The sequence below is a fragment of the Gymnoscopelus braueri genome (genome assembly GCF_963280865.1).
Source record: "Gymnoscopelus braueri genome assembly, chromosome: 8".
Classification (NCBI taxonomy): domain Eukaryota; kingdom Metazoa; phylum Chordata; class Actinopteri; order Myctophiformes; family Myctophidae; genus Gymnoscopelus; species Gymnoscopelus braueri.
In genome coordinates, this window is record NC_137609.1 from 32,532,662 (window position 1) to 32,554,336 (window position 21,675).

Here is a 21,675-nt window from a genome sequence, read left to right on the forward strand (position 1 = left end):
CACCTGCTGTGCTGAGACTGTTGACTGTCCCTGACACTGCGTCATTTTCGATGTGTGTTGTGTGTGTGTGTGTCCTATTAAAGCATTGAGATCGTATCTCACTCCTAGAGCAAACCTTAACGTTGCTCACTTTGTTCAGTGAAGTTGTTGAGAAGCAAGTGGTCTAGTCACAGTCATAGAGGAGCCCACTCCGATCGATCACCCACACACAGCCTCGTGTTGAGTTTTATGACTAAACCCTTGACTCTGCCGCTGGTCAGAGTCCACCCATAACATAACAGGTTCTAAGCAGTGGTGGAGGTAGCCTTGGTATTTGATCGAGTCTGACTTTTACTTTCGTATCTGTGACAGTCTTGGGCTTCACTCACCCCCTACAGTCACTGGACATCCGCGCGGAAAGCCCGTACTTCTCCGTACATGTACAAAACAAATATATAAAGGGCTGACCCTGTAGCCCCGGATGTCAACTCAACATTAGGAACTAGTGTGCACTGTATTAGTCCGTATTTTTCAATAAATATGTGTTTTAATCCCGTCTGTGTTGGATTCTATTGGAAGTTCCCTGTATTCCTCAATGGGCAGTAGTGACGGGGCGCATCCGGTGTAAATCGGTATTACACACGATGTAAACCGGAAGTAAACGAGGGGGGAAATGGCGTTCAGGCACAGACGGAATTAAAACGCATATCAAATATTAAAAATTACGGTCTAATACAGTGCACAAAGATTCCGAATGCCGAGTTAACGCCTGGGACTACTGGATAAGCACCTTATGTTTGGGATTTGTACATGAGAAATACAGACTTTACGGGCAGATGTCCAGTGACAATTGGGGGGTGAAGCCCAAGACTATTATAGCTATGCAAATGTAAAAATCGATAAAATACATCTATAATAGTCTTGATCCAAGGCTATGGTGGAGGAAGAAGTACGCCTACATATATTTTTGGTTGTTGCAGTGTATTAAAAAGTGTACTTGACTTATAAGAGCACAACAGTATCTATTGCGTGGCATCAACATATGCAATAGATGTTTGCAGAAATATTTTTTCTGCACTCATGGAGTAAAGGCCCATTTCACAATCATATTATTATTGGATTGTTATTAGTAATGCATGAATGGTCCCATTACTTTAATGTTGTAGCTGGTAAAGGTGGGGCTGATTTTAATTACTTTATGGCCTGCTGGGTAGCTTAATCTATAATCATGTTTCACAAATTCTCAGTTAATGTAATGTGTTAAATTACTTTAATGTTGCAGCTGGTAAAGGTGGGACTGATTTCAATTCCTTAATATGCTGCTGGGTAGCTTAACTTATAATACTACATAAGGGTTAAGTGGTTAATACCAGCATGTTCCATTTACAGTATGCCATAAATATATATGCCTATATTTCTTTCCTTTCATACAGCACCATGCCATGCTAAAGTAGAGAATAATTAAATTATTAGGTAGATTACTGTTCGGTGCTCTTGTGAGGTACAGTAGTTGAAATTGATGTGTTCAATTTTGTTCAGAAGTTTTGCTCCTCTGGTTTACATTGCAAATACTTTTCACTCTACTGTTTGGATATACAACCCATCACAGTTATTCACTACTTTGATGCAAATCATGCATAGAAATGAGAAAATATACTATGTACGTTAAAAGTTTATTTTAAATGAGGTTAAACTAAACTAAAAAGGAGAGGGGAAAAAATAAGATACGGCCACAGAATCATGATATAGGATTAATATTTCCATTCCTAACTGTAGGCCTAAAAGCACGTCTCAAACCATGTTTCTCAGTCAGAGCAGTGAAAGCACAACCAGCCACCAGTGTTTCTCAGAATATCAGCTGCAGTCTCTCCTCAGGAGACGAGGAGACATTTTTAACCTGCAGTCTCCCAGCGAGCTCGCTCTGTCTGCTGTGCACAGCGGAGCACAGTGAGTGTCTTTGACTGTGAACACATCGTCACCGGGGGCCTCAGTGGAACAAGTGATGCTTGACCGAGAGGCCTGCGTCGAGCAGAACAAGCTCGCCTTTTAACTGGAGTCCACCTTATTTGGGTTATTTTGTTTGTATTGGATAGTGTGCGTGATATGCTGGTCAGATGCACAGGGAGCTTGGGGGGTGTGGGGAGGAAGTTGGGATACAGACTGGCTCTCAAGAACATCTTTAACTCAAAGAGCGTAAAAATGGTCCATTTGATTCAAATTTTGAACTCTCAGAGTTACACTCTCTGAGTTAAATTATCAGTGAGGTTTCTAGTTTCTACTGTATGATGTGCTGATTAACCACTGAAATGCTATGCTTTGTTGACTGTTCAAGTTCAACCCAGAATAGGGACACTAGGGTTCAAGTGGTTAAGCTCCAAAATGACATGCAGTGAGGACGGGTGTTCATCCTACAGTACATGAATTATGAAACGATACTCATAAGCTGCAGATGACGCCTGATTAGTGCTTGTACTTGTATAAGTTAGTGAAAAATAAAACCTTGTGCTTGAACCTATAGACGTGCACACTGTTTGAGCTGGGCGTGTATGTGAGACATCCTCCACCCGTTGACAACCTGGAGGGGAAACGGACACGCCTAAACAGGGCTGTCAGTCTCACATAATGCACCACCTGAAGTTGACAATACAATGGTGGCATTCAAAATAAAGTACAGAGAGAGAGCATCAGATGAATCAGAATCTACTTGTTCACGTGTGGTGGTCAGACTTTAATCTGGTCAGTTGGCTCCCTATTATTCTGTCTATTACAACCGCGGTTAAACAAAACATGCCCATAAAACAACCACAGCCCTTTTGTTGTCTTAAAGGGACAAAGGTAAGAATAACTTTGTTTGGATTAAATGTCCTGAGGAACATTCCACTTCAGTGACTAGCAATCCCATTCCTGTGAGTGCTTTTATAATAAGAAACTTCCTCTTAACACGCCCGCTGCATTGCTTTGGCGATTCAACTGGCCTCGGCTTGCCTATCTTAGACTGTGGAGGAGGACCGACCGGTCCACACCTGCAGCTGTCAGGGTCATTGTAGATTAAGCGTTATGGTGACATGGAGGAAGGAGGTGGAGGCAGTAGAGGAAATCGTAGGCAGACACAGAGGAGACTACTCTGAGTCGATGTCTCCCAGACCCTCAAAACTAATCAGCTTGTCTGTGGGAGGGACAGGGCCTCAAGTGGTGATTCTGGGATGTTTTTTTCTCTCCACCATTCAAGTTCTTAATCCACCCTGGCCTCGTCTTTAATCCATCCTGCTCCCACCCTTTCTCGTCCTCAGTCAATGCAAGGCTCTTTTATGCCTTGCATTGACTGGCCTTCTAACCCTTGAACCCTAGCATCCCTATTTCTGATAGGAAAACAGGAGGGGGCCTAATGTAGAGCCCTTGGGAATCGGTCAAGTGGCTAACTATGGAGAAATGCTCCAAGATGCCCGTCAGCGATATAATCCTTTCTGAATGTTTATTAGAGGCATAACATGATGAAAAGGCAGAAATCATGACAACGCAGACATCATGGTCTGCGCAGGAGCCGCGGCTTGCCTATTTAACCACTTAAGCCTACTTAAGTATTTAATACCAAGGCTATTCAAAAATAGCCAATCTACAACCCAAAATGAGGTCACCATCAGGGTTAATGTGGTTAAAGAGAAAATGTGACCTTTGACCTTTCCACTTAACAAAAATTAGACCTGATCAGCTTTATATTCTTTCACTCAACAACATGTGTTTTTGAGATAGTAACAAGAACTCCTCCGACCACAGACCACACTGGATTTGGGTTGAGAGTTCAGGGAGCCTCAGTTAAGCGGACAATCTAAAGTGTGTGTGTGTGTGTGTGTGTGTGTGTGTGTGTGTGTGTGATATCTTAAATCACAATCTTTGTGGGCTGAAACTACCACACATGTAATGTTGTCTTGTAGTGTATCTCATTAATTAAGACACAGTATAAAAGGGTTTGTGACAAAGTGTTTGTTTTGGTAGGCATGCATGTGGCCACAGAGGACAGTTTTTAGCTGGAACATTTCAGCCTTCTGTAAGAATAAATGAAGCCTTAACCAGAATTCTGTTTTAGGTTTTCAAATGAGCCCTCTCGACTTTCATAACTTTTAAATGTACACTGTCACTTCACGTCATTAACGTTACATTCGCCACCATGTTGTCCATTAAAATAAAATTCCTCACAGGCGGTGGCTCTTTGTCTGAAGCCTTCAAACTGCCCCTTTGATGTACAGTATAGAGTGTGGCCAGCCAGCTGACAGTATTGTTGTGGGCAGCAGGACTTCAATTGTTGTGGAGCTTCTATGCCCATGATTATACATAATAAACAAGGCAGGACGGGTCCAGAATTCTCCCTTTTGTAGATGTGACTTAGTTTGAATGTGTGGCCACATGGTGTGTTTATGACACACGCACTCACACACACACACACACACACACGTACACACACGTACACACACTGCGCACGCATTGTGCACGCACAGGATGTTGTTGACATTCTTAGGTTTTCTGTGTCACGAGGTCCCAGTATGGCAGTCGCCCACAGTGTGTCAGTAACGGAAGTGAACGGGTCACACTGGAACACACACCCAATCAGTCAGTGTCACACATAATGTAGCCCAACTATCAATACACTGCAAAATCCTGAGTGTAATACAAATTACATGTTTATACTCTCAGACAGAGTTACATATGTATACATTAACAGAGGCCTTTACTGTCATGTGAACATTTACAGGAGTTAAAAGAACATGGACTTTTCTGTGTACATGACAGATATTCCTCAATATCTTCATAACAAACGTAACTTTGGGCCCACATAATTTGGATTCAGTTTAAATGTATCTTTGTCCTGTCAGCCCTTCTTGGGGTGTGAGTGAACCATAGTAAGAAATGCAGTGCAGTCAGGTGAGTGCCATGTTAATGTTAATTGCAGCTCTGTTTCTATTGGTCCCATTCAAGTTCACTGTGTTGACCAGGAGCATCACCTTGCAAACGGCAGGAAGCAGCTTCCAAAGAGAATAGGTGCTAATGCACTGCACTGTATGCAGTTTTATGTTACATGGTGGATGTTTGTTGACATACAATAGCAACAGACAGGAGGTTCAGTGTCTGAACAGCATAGTCCTTTGCTTTCTCTGTACGCACACGCATACGCACACGCACACAAACGCATACACACACAGGATTATTAGAGGGCTAGGGCTGCACAATTAATTGAAGTTCATCTGGAAAAAAAAAATTATGTTTCGCAATTATGTAATCGTGAAACCTTGCAATTAATTCAAACCTATTTGGTCAGCTGTTGCACCTTGCCCTCAGGGATTATAATTGTATCCATAATCATGCAGCCCTAGCTCTGTTGTTCCTTTTCCATTCCCCCCAGAGATTGCTGTCTTCCTATCACATAAATCTCCCCCACACGTCTAACCAAGATGGAACAATGTCTTAACTTCCTGTCCACACTTGTGTGAGTGTGCGTGTCACAGGATGTTGTGTAGGAGTGTGCCTGTGGCCCTGTGTTTGCTCATGTGAGACTGTGCGCTGTACAGGTGAGCATGTTTTTGTCCGCAACTGAAGTGTGAAACAGAGTTGCTGAGAGGTGTTCTTCACTAATTAATGAGACATGTGCCACTGAGCACATTGCCCTGCTGCCATCGGTGAAGCTAGTCTCCATACAGTGAAGCTAGTCTCCATAGACACACATGCAGTTAAATTAAGTCTCTATAGAGTCTACACACATACTGTCAGGTATATGTCAAGTATAAAGTTCTTTTTAATCTGTCCTCTGAAACCGATATTCTCTCAAGTTTTCCCCGTGACAAACTGTATCTTAGGGGGAAATATTTACATATTTATTTACCGCAAGATGACATAAATGTAAGGTGCTATAAAGTAACTAATGTAATTCATGGGTGCCGTGGGTGTAAAAAAGTTATTTACAGGAGTGTCCTCACTGCCGTGAGCCAAAAAAGTTTGAGAATCACTGCCATAGACACGCATACAGTGAATCGAGTCTCCATAGAGTGGACACTCATACAGTGAAGTTAATCCTCATTACACATACAGAGACCACAGTGTTATGCTCCAAGCTGTCCCCCATAGAAAAATCACATGTCACTGTTGTCTAGCCTGTCCCCCTGGTCTCAAGTGCTAAAGACAATGTGACAAGTGCTGAACCTTACCCAGTAGGGAATTGTTCAGCAGTTCTTTAACCAGTTATAGTGGTTTATATCCCAGGGCTGTAAAATTGTGTTTCTTTAAAATGTTAATGCTCATTGTCTCTGTGAGTTGGGTTCCTGGTGTACCCAGTAGGGTACTATTGAGCAGTTCTTTAACCAGTTTGTGGTTTATGTCACAGGGGTATAAAATGTCGTTTCTTTATAATTATGTTCATTGTCTCTGTGAGTTGGGCTCCTGGATGTTTAAGAGGTGTAATTTGGCCTTGTGTCTCTCATGATACCTTTGGATGTCAGCACTCTGAAAAGATTGTACAGTTGATGACAAATTATTGTCCCAACCTCACTGAATGCCAAGGTTGGAAAACGTATCCTTTCTAATAAACATCATTTTGAAATGGAAGGCTTTTGAAAGATTTATACAAGATTAACATGTATCCAATCTTAATTGGAAACATTTCCATTGCTCAAATGTGAAATAGCCTACCCCTTTAATCTTGCACTAGTCTTCCAGTCTGTCATCAGAACTCTTGGAGCCCTGGTTGTTTTCTGTAATCTTTACAGACCAGCTGGGTCCATGCTGGTCTGATAAGAAACCCACGAGGGTGGGTGTGGACTCGGCATCGATGCCAGACAACCTCTCGTGTGAAGGTGCATTCCCTTTTCAGCTCCACAGGAGAAGATGTCCATGTCATTTATCTCTGAGAACATAGATGGTTTGACCCTGAGTTTTATGTGGTTCTGTTAGTTAACCAAACATCACAAAACAAAAGCTTTCCAAATGTGTGCTTTTGTCTAAAAAATAAATATTATTTTTCTCTTGGTGGCCATTTCTTTTATTAATTGCAATTCAAAATCCTGCTCGGTTCTTTGTAGTGGCTTTACATGTTTTGCTTTATACAGTCATATTGTTAATCCACCATTTGTGGGGACATGTCTAGGCAGGAGTCAGGAAGATTGCCTCAGCTATCCAGTCAGAACTGGCTCATCAGAATGTGATTTTGAAATACCGTACGGCAGTGGTTTCAAAAAGGTGTGCCGAGGCACAATGGTGTCCAGGAGTGCTTTGGGATTTTGTGACAGCCACATATTTTGCTTTTTAAAATCTTCTTCTTCTTCTTCTTCTTATTTTAATTTTTTATATTTAATAGCAAATCTTCAAGCTCACAACGCAGTGCATCGCAATAGGTTTGCTGTTTTTCAAAAAATAAGAAAAAGTAGTTAAACCTTTTATTTGTAGTAAATAAAAAAATACATTTACAGAGTACTAATACGTGCTATAGAGGCTGCTTTGCATGGATATGAATACAGTTGTGGCTGGAGATTTTGACTTGCCCTTTTGAAAGTCTGCATATTGTGCCGAAGCAGAAACCTGTTCACTTTTGTGGTTTTTGAGCTGACAGATTGAGCAAAACTTTCACATCCTTCAAAGACGGAAACCCCAGCTCTCACATGGGGTCAAAAAGTTTAAACTTCCGTCCTCTGCTGGGGTGTGCCCTACACCCTTATTATAGGTCATTAATGTATGCCTATGTGCAGTCTTTTGAGTCGTGGGAAAGAGAAACCACTCAGATAGCAGAAAATGGGTGGCATTCTCTTTGAGGAAGACCATAGGTTACTGTTCATATGTCTGTCTGTTCACTTAGCAGCTACACCCAGTGAAAGGGTTCTCAGTTGTTGCTATCTTCTAAATAAGACATAGAATCTGAATATTATGTAATGCAGCTTTAATTATGCAATACAGGTTCCCACTTAGCGGGTTTTACTTGCTTTCTGAAGCTGGAGGTTTAAGACAAATGCATAACATCCTCCCTACAGCTGAAGTGGAATCGCACAAAGCATAACCACTGCACATTTAATTGCTGATCTACAGGCAATTGTAGGTAATTGATGTACGACAAAGTAGAAATAAAACTTAAGTGGTTAACCATTTAAAACCTCTGTACTTCGTTGACTTGGGTCCCCCAGGGGTCTATACTTGGTTCCCTTCTTTTTCACCAAATCTCTTCACCGAAAATAGTCTATCTACAAGCTCGCAATGCAAGGCGTCGCAAGATCCAAGTTGTGGTTGAAGATAGTGTTCATGTGGTTAATAGGCCAGACACCCACCCTTCCCCACCCACCTACACTATCTGTGTGAAATCTAGTGAGATTGTGAAGTTTATTATTTGATCCTGTGATCTGGTTTAACCCGTATCAGCTCCAGAGATCAAGGCCATTCAGCGTTTTAATCCAGGAGTGGTGTTTGGCAGTGTAATTGTTGTCTAGATTAAATGGAGAAGGAAGGCTCTAGTCAGTCATCTGGATAGTCTTGACCTTTGGCCTGTTCCTGGTGATGTCAGCAGCTACAGCTATCTTCTCACCTCTCGCAGGAACATGAGACCGGATTAACTTGTAACTACTATGTTAAAGTGTCTCATAGTCTTGGATTTCATTCTAATTGAATTGTGGCTTCTTTGATCTCAAATGTAAACAGCAATTTTTTTGCAGCACAAAATTGGCAGCACAATGGTAAATCACAGTATTAAATCAATAGTTAATGTTTTGGAAAACATTGTCCCTCATCTCACAAACATTGTCCCTCATCTCACGCAAGTGAGATGAGTTCATCAAGTGCATTAGCTTTTACATTTGTGCATACAAGGCTCCCATCAAATACAGCTAGAAAGCTTTGGCAACAGGTGCAATGTTTACTCCGACTATGAAACATTGCATCCGTTGCGTACACTGACATAAGGCATCAGTATCCAAAATGAAAGCAAACTAAAGTAAAACTCCTGTGCCTTTCGCTGTCACGCAGCTCGTCCATCTGCTGAATAAGAGATAAGCACTTCCACAGGCCCGCGTCTAATGGCATAGGTCAGGTTTTACAGGCTATACTGTCATTATGAAGGCTTTGACAGCCACATTCCAGGTGTCAGAGGAGCACACGGTGCTGTAGCTTCACTTTTATGACGGTGCAAAGGTCTTACACGCTAATTGTTATACAAGGTGTGTGAGTGTGTTTCGTACAGGGTGTATGACACGCTACAAAATGCACATGTCGGCACACCAGGTCATAACACTCATACGTGGAGGAGATTGACCTCAGGGATGGGTTGTTCCCACAGCGCTCCAAATTCCATGTAATGAAAAAATCGGCCAGGATTATGACTAAAATTATAATCCCAAATATTTTACTGAATATTGTAAGAAAGATTATTGATCACATTCATTGATTACAATGATTTGTTGTGGTAGAAAAGATGATTTTATACTGTTTGTAATGCCTTTGTTGTTCATTGCGATTATTTCTACAATCTATGGCCAATTTGTATGTAATGGCCTCTGTGATTTTACTGTTCCTCTGAGAGCCTGATGGATGGGGTGATGGGTTGTCCAATGTTCTGGTTGTTAACCCTTGTGCAATGAGACAGGGGCATGGTGAAGGCTAAATAAGAAGTTTGAATTATTTAGTTTTATCATTACATAATTGTGAAATCTAAACTCTGGATTTTATTTATTTATTAACTTTCTATTAATTGTGAAGCTCTAGCCAGAATTCTTGTCTCTGTTTATGACCGTCACGGTCAATTTGACCAGTTTATCTACTACTGGAGTGGGTTTGACAAACAGTGTTGTGAGGGCAGCAATCTCAGGTTGTGTGTGTGTGGAGGGTGTTTTGTTACCAGTCTGTGTGTGTTTATGTATGGGTGGCAAACGGATAATTTTACCGCTTTGAGCTTTCTTGCCCGTTGTGAAGCAGCAATAGGTCTATTAAGGTCTATCTGTTAGTTAGGCTTGATCTTTTTGTTGCTGCTGTGTAGACTTGGCCACCAATGGGGTGGAGGAAATGGTTACATGGGCAAACTGTAGCCTGTCGGATATCTAGCCATCTAAAGCCATAATTCATCCCATATGACTGTCTGTCGTGGCGTCGACTGAAGCGACAGACAGTCACGGTTAGTTTACCGAAACTCACAGTCTTCACTTATTGTTTGTGGTCTTTAGAGGTGAGCTGAGCACTATCTTTTCATTGGGGAAACTTAAATCAGCACTATATCTGATCTGCGTCAAACAGTTGAGTTAATGCAACTGAGATTGGTGCAGGATTTAGCTGTTGGTTGCCGTTCTGGAAGCAGTTTTTGGTGACACATTTTTCCCAGTTTAGGTAACTGAGATTGTAAATCCTCCTGCAATCACATGCACATTTCTCTCATGTGTGCACTGTACACGAGTGTACACACACACACACACACACACACACACACACACACACACACACACACACACACACACACACACGCCTGACACTGTGCTAGCTTCCAGTCAAGGGGTCCCATGGGGGATACAATGAGGCGTTTCAGTGCAATTTCCTCTTGTTTCCAGTACACACATGCACGCGCACACACAAACACACGAAGATGCGAAATTCATTCATCTCCCATCCCACCAGCCAGCTGAAACCCAGAAGCACATTCCTCAATCTTGTTCCCACTCAGACGTGCGCGCGTGCATGTGCATATGTGTGTGTGCACTGGAGCAGGGGGTCAGCAGTTAAAAGGCCTATAAAGAAGACTATAGAGCGATGGAAACAAAGTTATAATTGACAGACACAAGCAGACCGCTTCTCTTTATGTCTGCATGTTCTTCTCTCTTCACCACTGGACCGTGTATGTTGGAACAGTCATCACATTGGTTATCTCCCTGCCTTAATGGGTAACTAACTACTAATGCCAGATATCCCATATATCGTTGCTGTCGGGTGGAAACCTTGTATGGTCAAAACGTTCCTTTTTTATTAAGATTTTCTAATCATTTTAAAATGGTGAAAATAGCCGATCAAGATCTACAAGCTTGTACATCTGCTATTTTCACTACTTTTGTGCGACACTCTTGTATGTTAAAATAGAGTCTGCCCGACAGCGACAATATACATTATCCAATATATTGCATGTCTGCAGAAATATGGCTTACATATTGTTATTAGCAAATGTTGGAGTCTATATTTTAGTCATCTGCAGTATTAATCATCTGTGTCATTTTAGATTTCTTTGGCTATTCAACAATAGCAGATATACAAGCTCATAGTGCAGTACAGAGTAAAAAAAGTAAAAAGTTGGAGCACCACTGATATAGCAACATACTGTTAGGATTTAGAAAAAAATTTTAGATATGTATTTGGCCGTGGAAGGAAAAAATCCCAGAAATGTTCAAAATTACAGAAAATGCCGATCTACAAGCTCACAACATATCGCATCCTGCAACGTTGTGAACTTGTTGGTCGGCTATTTCTGGTAGTTTTGCACGACACCGTTGTGCGACGTACATACAGAGTAAAATGGCTTTAGTGTTTAAGCAGAGAAATCGATTTAATTGTGAAGTCAATTATAAAAATAAATATTAGAATTTTTCCACTTCTATTAGTATTTGTGGATAGTAATCATTTTTTATTATAAAAAACGCGCTTCTCGATTATTCAATTAATAAAATAATTGTAATCAATAGAATAATTTCCAGGAAAATAATCGATAGTTGCAGCCCTAGTAACTGCATGTGTCTCTGTGTTGTCAACACAGAGACTGTCCATCTTGAGATCAACGATCTCTTACAGTGCTTGGTTCCTATTTTGGCCCACAGATAACCTGGTAAACGGTTAATGCTACGCTTTACTTGGTAAGCTACAGACGGAGACAGAGAGAAAGGAAGAGGAGCGAGGTTAGGAGAGAGGTGACCGTGTCGGGTAACTGCGCCGCATATTGTCAGGGCTTGTTAAACACGACGCGTTTGATGGTTGCATGGCAGGAGAGATAGAAGTCCTGTTCACGCACACCAGGGGCTTTCCCCTACTGGGGATAGATCAGCTTTCCGGGAGCTCGGGATTAACAAACACACGCAAACACACAAACCAGACAACACACACAGTGTACCAAGAAGGCTTGCTGTGTGTTTGTTTTTGTGTGTGTGTGTGTGTGTGTGTGTGTGTGTGTGTGTCTGTGTGTCTGTGTGTGTGTTCCTTTGTGTGACATGCTCTGTTTGTCCAGATGTTTTCCCACAAGCCCTGTGAGGCATCTGATCCCCACCAGTCTGTTTAGTCTGTCTGTCCACAGTCTCTAGGTCACTGGGTGATGGTGGATACACATTCATGCATGCACATTGCACAAACATGCATGCACACGCACGCACACACATTTTTTTTAACCCAACCCTAAAGCTGAAAATATCAGATCTACAAGCTTAAGCTCACAATGCGTCACGGCGCGTAACTAAGTATACAGTATATCAGGCATAACTTTAAGCCTAACCCCTAAACCTAATCTCTAAATGGCCAATCCTAACCTAATCCTAATCTTTTCCTAAATGTAAACCAAACTCTAAATCATTTTCAACCTTAAAACCACAGTCTCAGTCTCACATTCTCAAATTTGATTATACTTGTGGGGACATTTGTCCCTCAAAAAACACACACACACACACACACACACACACACACACACACACACACACACACACACACACACACACACACACACACACATACGGTCTAAAAATGAAGGACCAGCATAAAGTCTTTGCATAATGGTTCTGCGATGCAATTATTATTATTTATTTTTTTCCCCGCCCAGCGCTAGCCCATTCATTGAATTTAGATGTCACCAGACGTATCGGTGGGCGGAGCCAGAGATCTCAGATTGTCTGGCTAATTGACACTAACACCCTACTAGCTCTCTGCCCACTTCCATGTTTCTTGAATGGCTCTTATTTCAGTAAAAGGTTTCACTTCTTCACTTGACGAGGAAGTCTCGAGGAACCCTACTGTCCGTTGAATAGTTAACCACTTTCAATTTGTATTTTGGGCATGTCATTATAGGCAGAAATGTTTAAAAAATATATTTTTTAAAGCTGTCGCAATGCAATCTGGGAACCCAAAGCCAAATGAGAATGAAAAACAGCGCCCTCTGCTGTTTGCACTATCTCATGTTGGCTCTGGGACAATGACGACGCAGCACACGTGCACAAAGGAAACCAGGGTTTTAGTCTGCCTTCACGCTCCACTTCCGGGTGGTGCGACTATGTTTTCATTCCCACTAACAATATTTCTACACGGAACACTAACACCACTTCTCCCAGAGAACATGGATCGTTTTGGTTATAAGCCCACTTGTTTCTATGATGAAAGAGCAAGTTAAAATGTGAATATCTTTCCGTGGTTTTGTCTGCTCCGCGGACGCCATTGTTAAATTAGTTTCGGCTTGTTTCGAGTAGGGAAGGATCAGCGGACACGTAAATCCCGCCACTACATTTGATTGGGTAAAGCGCGGCCTGCTTCCTGATCTGAAGGCACGCCCACGGCCACACAGTGCGTACACGTTATGACGAACCTTCACGACAGATTCCAACGCAGAGCAGAATCTGTTCTTGAGAGATTAGTCGCAATGTGACACATTGTAAGCTTTGCATAGATTGGCGTAGTTTGGCTATTTTCGCACAACACTGTACGACAAAGTATAAAATAGGGCTTAAGTGGTTAATTAAGCATTTAACCAACAGGGTCGTAGCGCAGGCGGCAGTAGCTCAATCTGTACGGACCTGGCTTGGGAACTGGAGGGTGGACTGGTAGCTGGAGAGGTTCCAGTTCAACATCTGGGCACTGCTGAGGTGCTCTGGAACAAAGCAGCGTCCCCCTAATGGCTCCTGGGCACTGCTATGTGGCAGCCCATCACGCCACATTGCATGTCTATAGGCACTATAGGTGTGCATGTCTCTGTTTCAGGTCTGTGTGTATAAAAACTGAGTGGAATCATAATTTACTCGTACATAGATAGACCTTTATTGATACCGTGGATAACAATTCAGTCTCCATGGGGATTAATAAATAATAATAATTCATAAAGGTAATCCTCTATGACTAAGCCAACAGGTAGGCTAGTTTGATGATTTTCTTAATTGAGACACCCCTTATACAAGTCAAGAGCCTTGATCCTATTCATCTTCAGAGTTTTTAAAGACTATAATCACAGGAAAAAGCAAGGTCTTATGCACACTGGATCAGCTCAGAGACGGTTGCGTAGGCAGGGATCAGACGGATAGAACAAAATGAAATAACCAGCATAAAATAATCTCCATAATCAGCAAAGACTTTTTGGGCAGTACGCTACAGCGATGTATTGCGTGATTGACTCCAAGGGAAGTTTGATATTCAGTGTTCCATTCCTCATTTATATTGATTTTTAACCACTTAAGCCTATATAATTTGTCGTATGACAATTAGTGAAACTAGCCAATATACAAGCTCACAGTGCATCGCGATGCAATGCGTTTTGAGTTTGCAGATTTGCTTTTTGCTTTTTTTTTTGCTAGTACATGTCAGGTGATCACAAGACACTTCTGCTCACGGTTTCTGTTTATTGTTTTTTTTTGTGCATTTTATTTTGAGGCCGCATTAAACCTCACCTTCTACTTGCTGTGGCACCGACCTCTGAGAACAGTCATACAGTCAGGTCATCACTCCTGCAATCTGTGTTCTCACAACATTCTAGTCATCACACACAAACATAGATCATGTATTTGTGGTTCCACACACTAAAGTCTGGGTGTTTTTGTGTGATTTTCCATAAAAAACGATCAATAATTAATGATTTTTATAATCTCTATACTCTCATCGCTGGGAATGGTATGTGCACTCGGAGACACATGTGCTACTTTTGTGTAGGCGTTCATGCATAAGCGTGGTTGGTGTCAAAGCATGTGCGTTTGTGTGCATATGAGCATGTGCATTAGCTTAACCCAACATACACGTTTTGGGTTCCGTGGTTCGTCCTTGTTGCCCGCTCGCTCCGAGAGGGTGTGGAGTTTCTGTTTCCTGTTGTGCCTCTAACTGGTGGTTAGTCAACATTTTAATTACAGCCCTGCGTCGCTTAAGTGTTTCTGGCTCCCTTTGGCTTTCCACCGGGCTATGTGAGAGCTGCAGACTGACTGGCTATAGACACGTGTGCATGTGATTGCTCTCTTTCTAAGTCCTACGAATTTTCCAGGTGGAAGCTTTGAATGCTTGTTTTGCGCCTGCAGTGTTTGTTGTTCATTAGCCTGCGGTGAAGGCTTTTAACACCGTGATTTCTTCTTCATATCATTACAATTATCTCAGCATGTGTTTGAGTAGCTGTGCATTCCCTCTGTGTGCTCACACCAAGTGACCATGACTGTTGACATTTTTATTAATATCGTGGACATATTTCACCAATACGTCCCATTTCCATAAACATTGTATGGCTGTGACTGTTTTTATGATTTCAAGAACCTTTTGTTTGTCTACCAAGACAATTAACTCATCATAGAATATTGGATTCAGTTTCAATATGCTCACTCACTGTCTGACCTCAACTGCGTCTGATCGTCTGAATCTGATAATGTTTTTCACATAATTCATCCATTCAGATGAAGTGGGGGCTGAGTACGTTTGCCAGCCAGAGTTTCCACCCCAGCTAACACCAACCCCAGACCACAAAAGCCAACGCTATGATCTCTGCTCAGTGTGAACATTGTTATCTGTACTGTGCATGTCCAGCATACTGATGCTTTTTGCAGAATAGCATCTATGCCCTGTGGACTACAGTATTAAGACCATAATTATGCTATTGGATTAAAATCTAGCTTTAGCCAGAGAAAGTGGATTTGCAGAGTAATAGACAAGTAGAGTTCATCTAGCTTTGGAATCTCGTTACTACTGACTGTCTGAATCTTTCTTTAACTGGAGCTCAAAAGGAAATTTTTAGTTCCCTGTTTAGGGCATGACGCAGGCAAAAACATTCTAAAATAAAAAAGTTGTAAAGCCTAACATACACACAGGAAATAACAAAAAAGAACAGAAAAATGTTCAAGCAATGTATAGTAGCTTGAAAATTGGTTAGTTTGAGCAAGCGGCAGTGCTGTGTAGAATATAAATTAGGCTATATTTTAACTTTGAATCAAACCAAAAAAGGGCATGTGATGCACAGTGAATTGACATCATCACATTGCTTCTCCAGTAACCTGGAATGTTAAACTGCTGTCAAATGATAGATCAGGGCAAAGTTTTGACTATATTGAAAAGGTGAAACATTTTAAACGGTCCATAATAAATCAATGCGTGCTGCATTTTAATGTAGTTTTACCTTTTGTCTTTTTTCAGGCCAGGAACAAGGAGACGAATGCCCTGGCCGCGGCCAAAGTGATCGAGACTAAATCTGAGGAGGAACTGGAGGATTACATTGTGGAAATCGACATCCTGGCTAAATGTGACCATCACTACATCGTCAAGCTGCTTGATGCATTCTATCATGACAACAAACTCTGGGTAAGAAACGCGGCCTTCAAACGACTCAAAGTTCTCTTGATGTTGTGGGCTTTCACTGCCCATTCCTTCTATGAAAGAGATTTCTCTCTTCTCTTAATCAAATTTTTAACCCTGGCATCCCTATGTTGGGCATATCATTATAGGTGAACATTTTCAAAAACTTGAACAATGTTTCAAAATCTTTCTAATAAATTCACAATTTTTCATGTGTGTATATATATTTTTTAACATCTACAAGCGCACAACGCCTTGCATTGTGAGGCGCTGATTTGGTTTGGGGTGGGAGTGGCCTAGTAGTTGGAGCGGCCACTTGGGAATCGTAAGTTAACTGGTTCGATCCCCAGCTCCCCCTTGGTTGGTGTTGAAGTGTCTTTGAGCAAGACACTGAACCACTAACTGCTCCTATAGTGAACAGGTTGGTGCCTGGCATGATTTCCTCCACCTTCAGTGTGAGAATGGGTGAATGTAATGCACATTGTAAAGCGCGCTATATACAGGCGCTATATAAAGGCGCTATATAAAGGCACCATTTATTTATTTATTCATTTGTCTCTGCTTTAATTGAGGAGACCGAGGGCAACTGGTGAGTTAATGGCCTGATCTGACCTGTCTTGACCCGAAGGTTTCATATCCTCTTCCATGTATGCCAGGGTTGTTTTTCCTCTCCCTCGGCTCTCATTGCGTTCACTCTAACATACTCTATAATCTACCCGTCTACTGTACGTATCTTGCCAAGACAAATAATTGTGACCCTATGAATCACTCTGGTCCCTGAAATTGAATATCTGAGGAATTACAAAGCAATCTAAAAGCTAAAAATAGCTGTTTCTGTTCCTCTGACCCTGTAGCACGTCTCATGTTATTATAAACTTTAAAGGAATTTGAAATCACTAATTTTAGGCTAAATTGAGAAATGTCTTGTCTTATTTTCAATGACCTTTGAGTCTATAAACGGAGATGGCGCAATTTCAAGTCCAGTGAGATGCCAAGTGCGCGACATGAAGTGAAATGTAATGCGTGTGGGGAAGTTGGGATTTCTCAAAGCATGAAATGGAGGCACCATGACACTCATTTTATGTCTTAAGTTGGTGGGTGTGTGTGTGTGTGTGTGTGTGTGTGTGTGTGTGTGAGAGAGAGAACATCGGGCAATTACTTGTTTATGTGCCGTAAAGCCTTAAAAGACCAATGTTCAACTTGTTTGTCCAGCTTTAGCCAGGGTGGTGGTGAAATACTTTATTTTGGGGCCAATAAGAAAAGGTTTCATTCATTGTTGAAGTACTACAGTATATTAAATTATTTTCCAACAATCAAGGATTTCTTGTTGTGGTATGATCAGCATGTTAAGCGTGTTACTCGGCTGATACCGACAATAAGCCATCTCCCGACCTACTTATTATTCAGTGCAACTCGACTTAAGTAAATGCAACCCTGATTTCTTTACGTGCCTCTATGTGCATATGGACTCGTGTACACATGTGTATGCATGCACATGCAGCTGTGTGCCACAGCCCCAGAACTAGTTGGGGGTGAGCAAGTCATAGCTGGAATTCCTGAGCGTAGAAGGTTGCATTGTGAGACTGTGTCAGCTTGTGGTGTTTAGTTAGAGGTCTGAACTCTGCACAAAACCACCTACCTACAGCATTCAGACCACACATTTCCTGTATGTGTACAGGGCTCAGCTTTCTCTCTATGATCCTGCTCACGGGTCCTTGAAAATATACATAATATATACTATTCTATGACCCCCACCCTCTGTCGGTTCTGAGCCCACCATTGCAACACACACACATACACTCCCAACTTATATTTATACGGTATATATATTCTGACTGTATTTTAAGAACAACCTCAAACACTTCCTCTTTTGGATAGGATAGTCAGTTTAGGGTGCTTTTTCCTGCAATACGTCTGAATGGATAGAGGCGTTTGACCATAAAACCCACTTTTTTCTACAAACGCAACATATAGGATGACAAATGTTGAACAGGCTGTACTTACTGTACAGTAACACGGTAATCACGGTCGTATCTTACCGCCATGACAGGATACGGAGAATGAAATCTCAGAGGTTGGTCGGTTCAGACGTCGACACGCCTTGCCCTTTCAACCAGAGAGGTGGGTGGACAGGGCAGAGGGTGGCAAGGCACGCTGCATTCCAGTGCCCACCCACCCCTTTCTCTGCCTCGCGGGCAGAGACGGTGAAATAGATAGATGGAGCAAGAGAGAGAGCGAGAGAGAGAGAAGGGCTGTTTGTACTTCTCGCTGGTCTGGAAGTCAGTGAGCCCGCCAGCCAGCCAGGCCCACAGCGTGAGAAACCTGGGGCCTTTATCGCAGCAACCACACTGCTGACATTAGCACACTGACAAGAACCAACAGAGCGACATATAGTGAGAGAAATGCGGATAAAAAAAGACGGTCGTATAAGCAAATACTTGCTGGATTCTTTACAGACGTAGTGTAATTTAAATGCAGATGATGCATCTGCATTTCTGTTGGGTGTTCTACTTTCAGAATCAGGAACACTTTATCAGCATAGGCTCACAAGGAGTTTGCGTTGATGTGTAGTGTGTAGACAGCCCAACATCGAACAATGACGCATGAGCAACAACAACAGTGTATATGGATATTACATTACAGGACGTGCATACTATACAGAAAAAAATGCTTTGCAAACTACCCATAATTCCTGTGTGTCTGCAGTGTGACATCATATCACCTCTCACAAAAGTTAGTGATATAATGTCAAAAGCATTTAGTCTCTTATCTCTGAGTGGAATCATGTGCATGTGCAGGCTCCTCACTGGCAGGTCAGTCAGTAGGTCCAACAGCAGTGACAGCACTCAAATGTGAATGAATTGGCATAACTGCTAAATTGGGGAGAAAAGGGGGGGGGAGCAGTTAATGTTTTATAATTGTTATAGTGTCTCTCCAGCTCTTTAGTAAACAGAAAATACATTTTCAGGTGGGACACCAATTTCATCCAATCAGGAGAGAGAATCCATTTAGCAGCTTCAGTTTTATAGTTTTCAGATTTTGTCTGCTCATTTGTTTGTTTCATCACTTCCAATTTCCCTTGTTTATTATGTATCCTAATCCTATATGAGATCTCTCTACTGATTGGATAAAATTGGTGGTTCCTTAGTACTTTTCCCGATTTTGAACCCAAATCCCTTTGTTCTGATACAAAAGTATCTAGAGTGGTAAAAAATACCCTATATCTGTGTATTTCTCTGCAAAATGTAGTGTATGCCTGTGACATCAGACATCGTTTGGCATCATTGGGCGCACATCCCGTCATCAGATGTATACTTCTCTGCTTAGTGACTTATAACTAGTGACTATCAGTCTAGTACACCACACCTAGACTGCACTTTGCCATCAATGCACACTTTGCCTCTTGTTTTTAATTATAATTTCTCGTGTGTGTGTGTGTGTGTGTGTGTGTGTGTGTGTGTGTGTGTGTGTGTGTGTGTGTGTGTGTGTGTGTGTGTGTGTGTGTGTGTGTGTGTGTGTGTGTGTGTGTGTGTGTGTGTGTGTGTGTGTGTGTGTGTGTGTGTGTGTGTGTGTGTGTGGACCTGTTTTGCTGTTTTGCTTGGTGAATTGAAGGGATTGTAATGAATCCTTATTGATTTATTTCTTTATGTGTAATCCACTTCAGATTTATTTCTTTATCTGAAATCCTCTTCAGACAGACTTGAAGATGAAGCGATTAAAGGTCACTGTGGAGGTTCGATTCCAAAGGGCTTATGAATAAAATATTCACGTGCCGAAGCCAAATTCCTAGCAGGAACCTTGTATCTTTCTGGTGCTGATTTTGCACTGCATGAGTCCGCAAGTAGTGTACACGCACGCGTGTTCGTCTGCCTCCGTGTCTGAGTATCTGTGTGTGTATAATTATAATATGTGTATAATTTGTACCCCAGGATCTATATAACTCTTTCTTTAAGTGGGCCGTGTCTTGACAAGCAGGGAACAGACTTTGTGAATTCTCTGTGTAAAGGAATGCTGCTATGAGCTGTTAGACAGAGAGACAGACACACAGAAAGAAATGGACAAGCGACAGCAGACAAAGGCATCATACATGGAGATGCAGACACAGATATGTCCGGCTAAATGGACCCATGCGAGGAGGAGAGCTATCGTCCGTTAAACAATGGATGAGGCTCAACAATTATCCACCGTGATCTCGAATCTTCTCGACCAAAACCCTCCATTGTAGCTCTTTTAATCTCTTCTCTTCAGTTAACTTTGATCTCTTTGTGTCCATTTTTACATTCTTGTGCCTGAGTTCTCCTTTATGTTGGTATATAGCTGGGTGTCCCCTCCATGCAGGAGAGAATGGTATACAAGTCGGTATGTCATGTCTTGTTGGCACTGCCCATATACTGTAATGCTTATATGGGGTCGGTGAAAATAAACGATCTACAAGATCTACGGCAAGTAACACAATTATACAGCAAAGTATAAATCAGATTGAAAGAATACAAAGAAGGACACAGATGCATTACTCAATGTTGAAAGTGTCACTCACAGTGCTTAGATGTGAACAGTTATGTGACTGTTACCGCTACTCTGATGGAGTGGCGTGGCTGATGGAGGGATCCTTTTCTTAGTGTTTGGGGTGGCAGGTTTGAAGGAAGCGGGTCTTTTTGTGTTGAGCAGAGTTCTACTCTCTAAATTCCTAAGAAAATGAGGTAGGAAATTACTGTCTCAAGCAGCAAGAGTGAGGTCTGCCCAGGAGAAGTATGAAAGTAACATTGTGTGAGTGCAAGTCACAGTGCATGTGTGAGAAGGTGCATGGTAAAAAAGAAATGTGTTGATATTAAAATAATTATTTTTTAAAATCTTGATTATTTGATTAACCCTATATAAGAAAAGTCTGTTCTAAATATCAGTTTCGATATATTTTTCAGTTAATTGCCCAGCCCTACTGCGTACGTGCATATAGTATGTGTCATTGAAAGTGCAGGTGCGAGAACGTGCGTATAAACGTATGCCTGTACATGCCTGTCTGTGCATGTATTCGAACTCCTTTGCATGTTGCACGACCAGTCGGACAACATCTCTCACCACAGCCGCCACTCCATGCTGACGTCATCCGGACTATTTCAGGAATTCCTCCACGCCGGGGAAGAAACGCTGCACCCAAACACATAATAGATTAGTTTTTAGGTTGGCTAGTATAATGGGTGGTGC

General features: G+C 41.8%; 1 protein-coding gene across 1 annotated transcript in view; it reads left to right on the plus strand.

Moving 5' to 3' along the window:
- stk10 (serine/threonine kinase 10) overlaps positions 1-21,675 on the plus strand; it is a 61,477-nt gene that overhangs the window by 993 nt on the left and 38,809 nt on the right. The window contains exon 2 of the mRNA XM_080434568.1: positions 16,315-16,479. Coding sequence (XP_080290694.1) covers positions 16,315-16,479 — 165 coding nt within the window. The remainder of the gene's footprint in view (positions 1-16,314; positions 16,480-21,675) is intronic.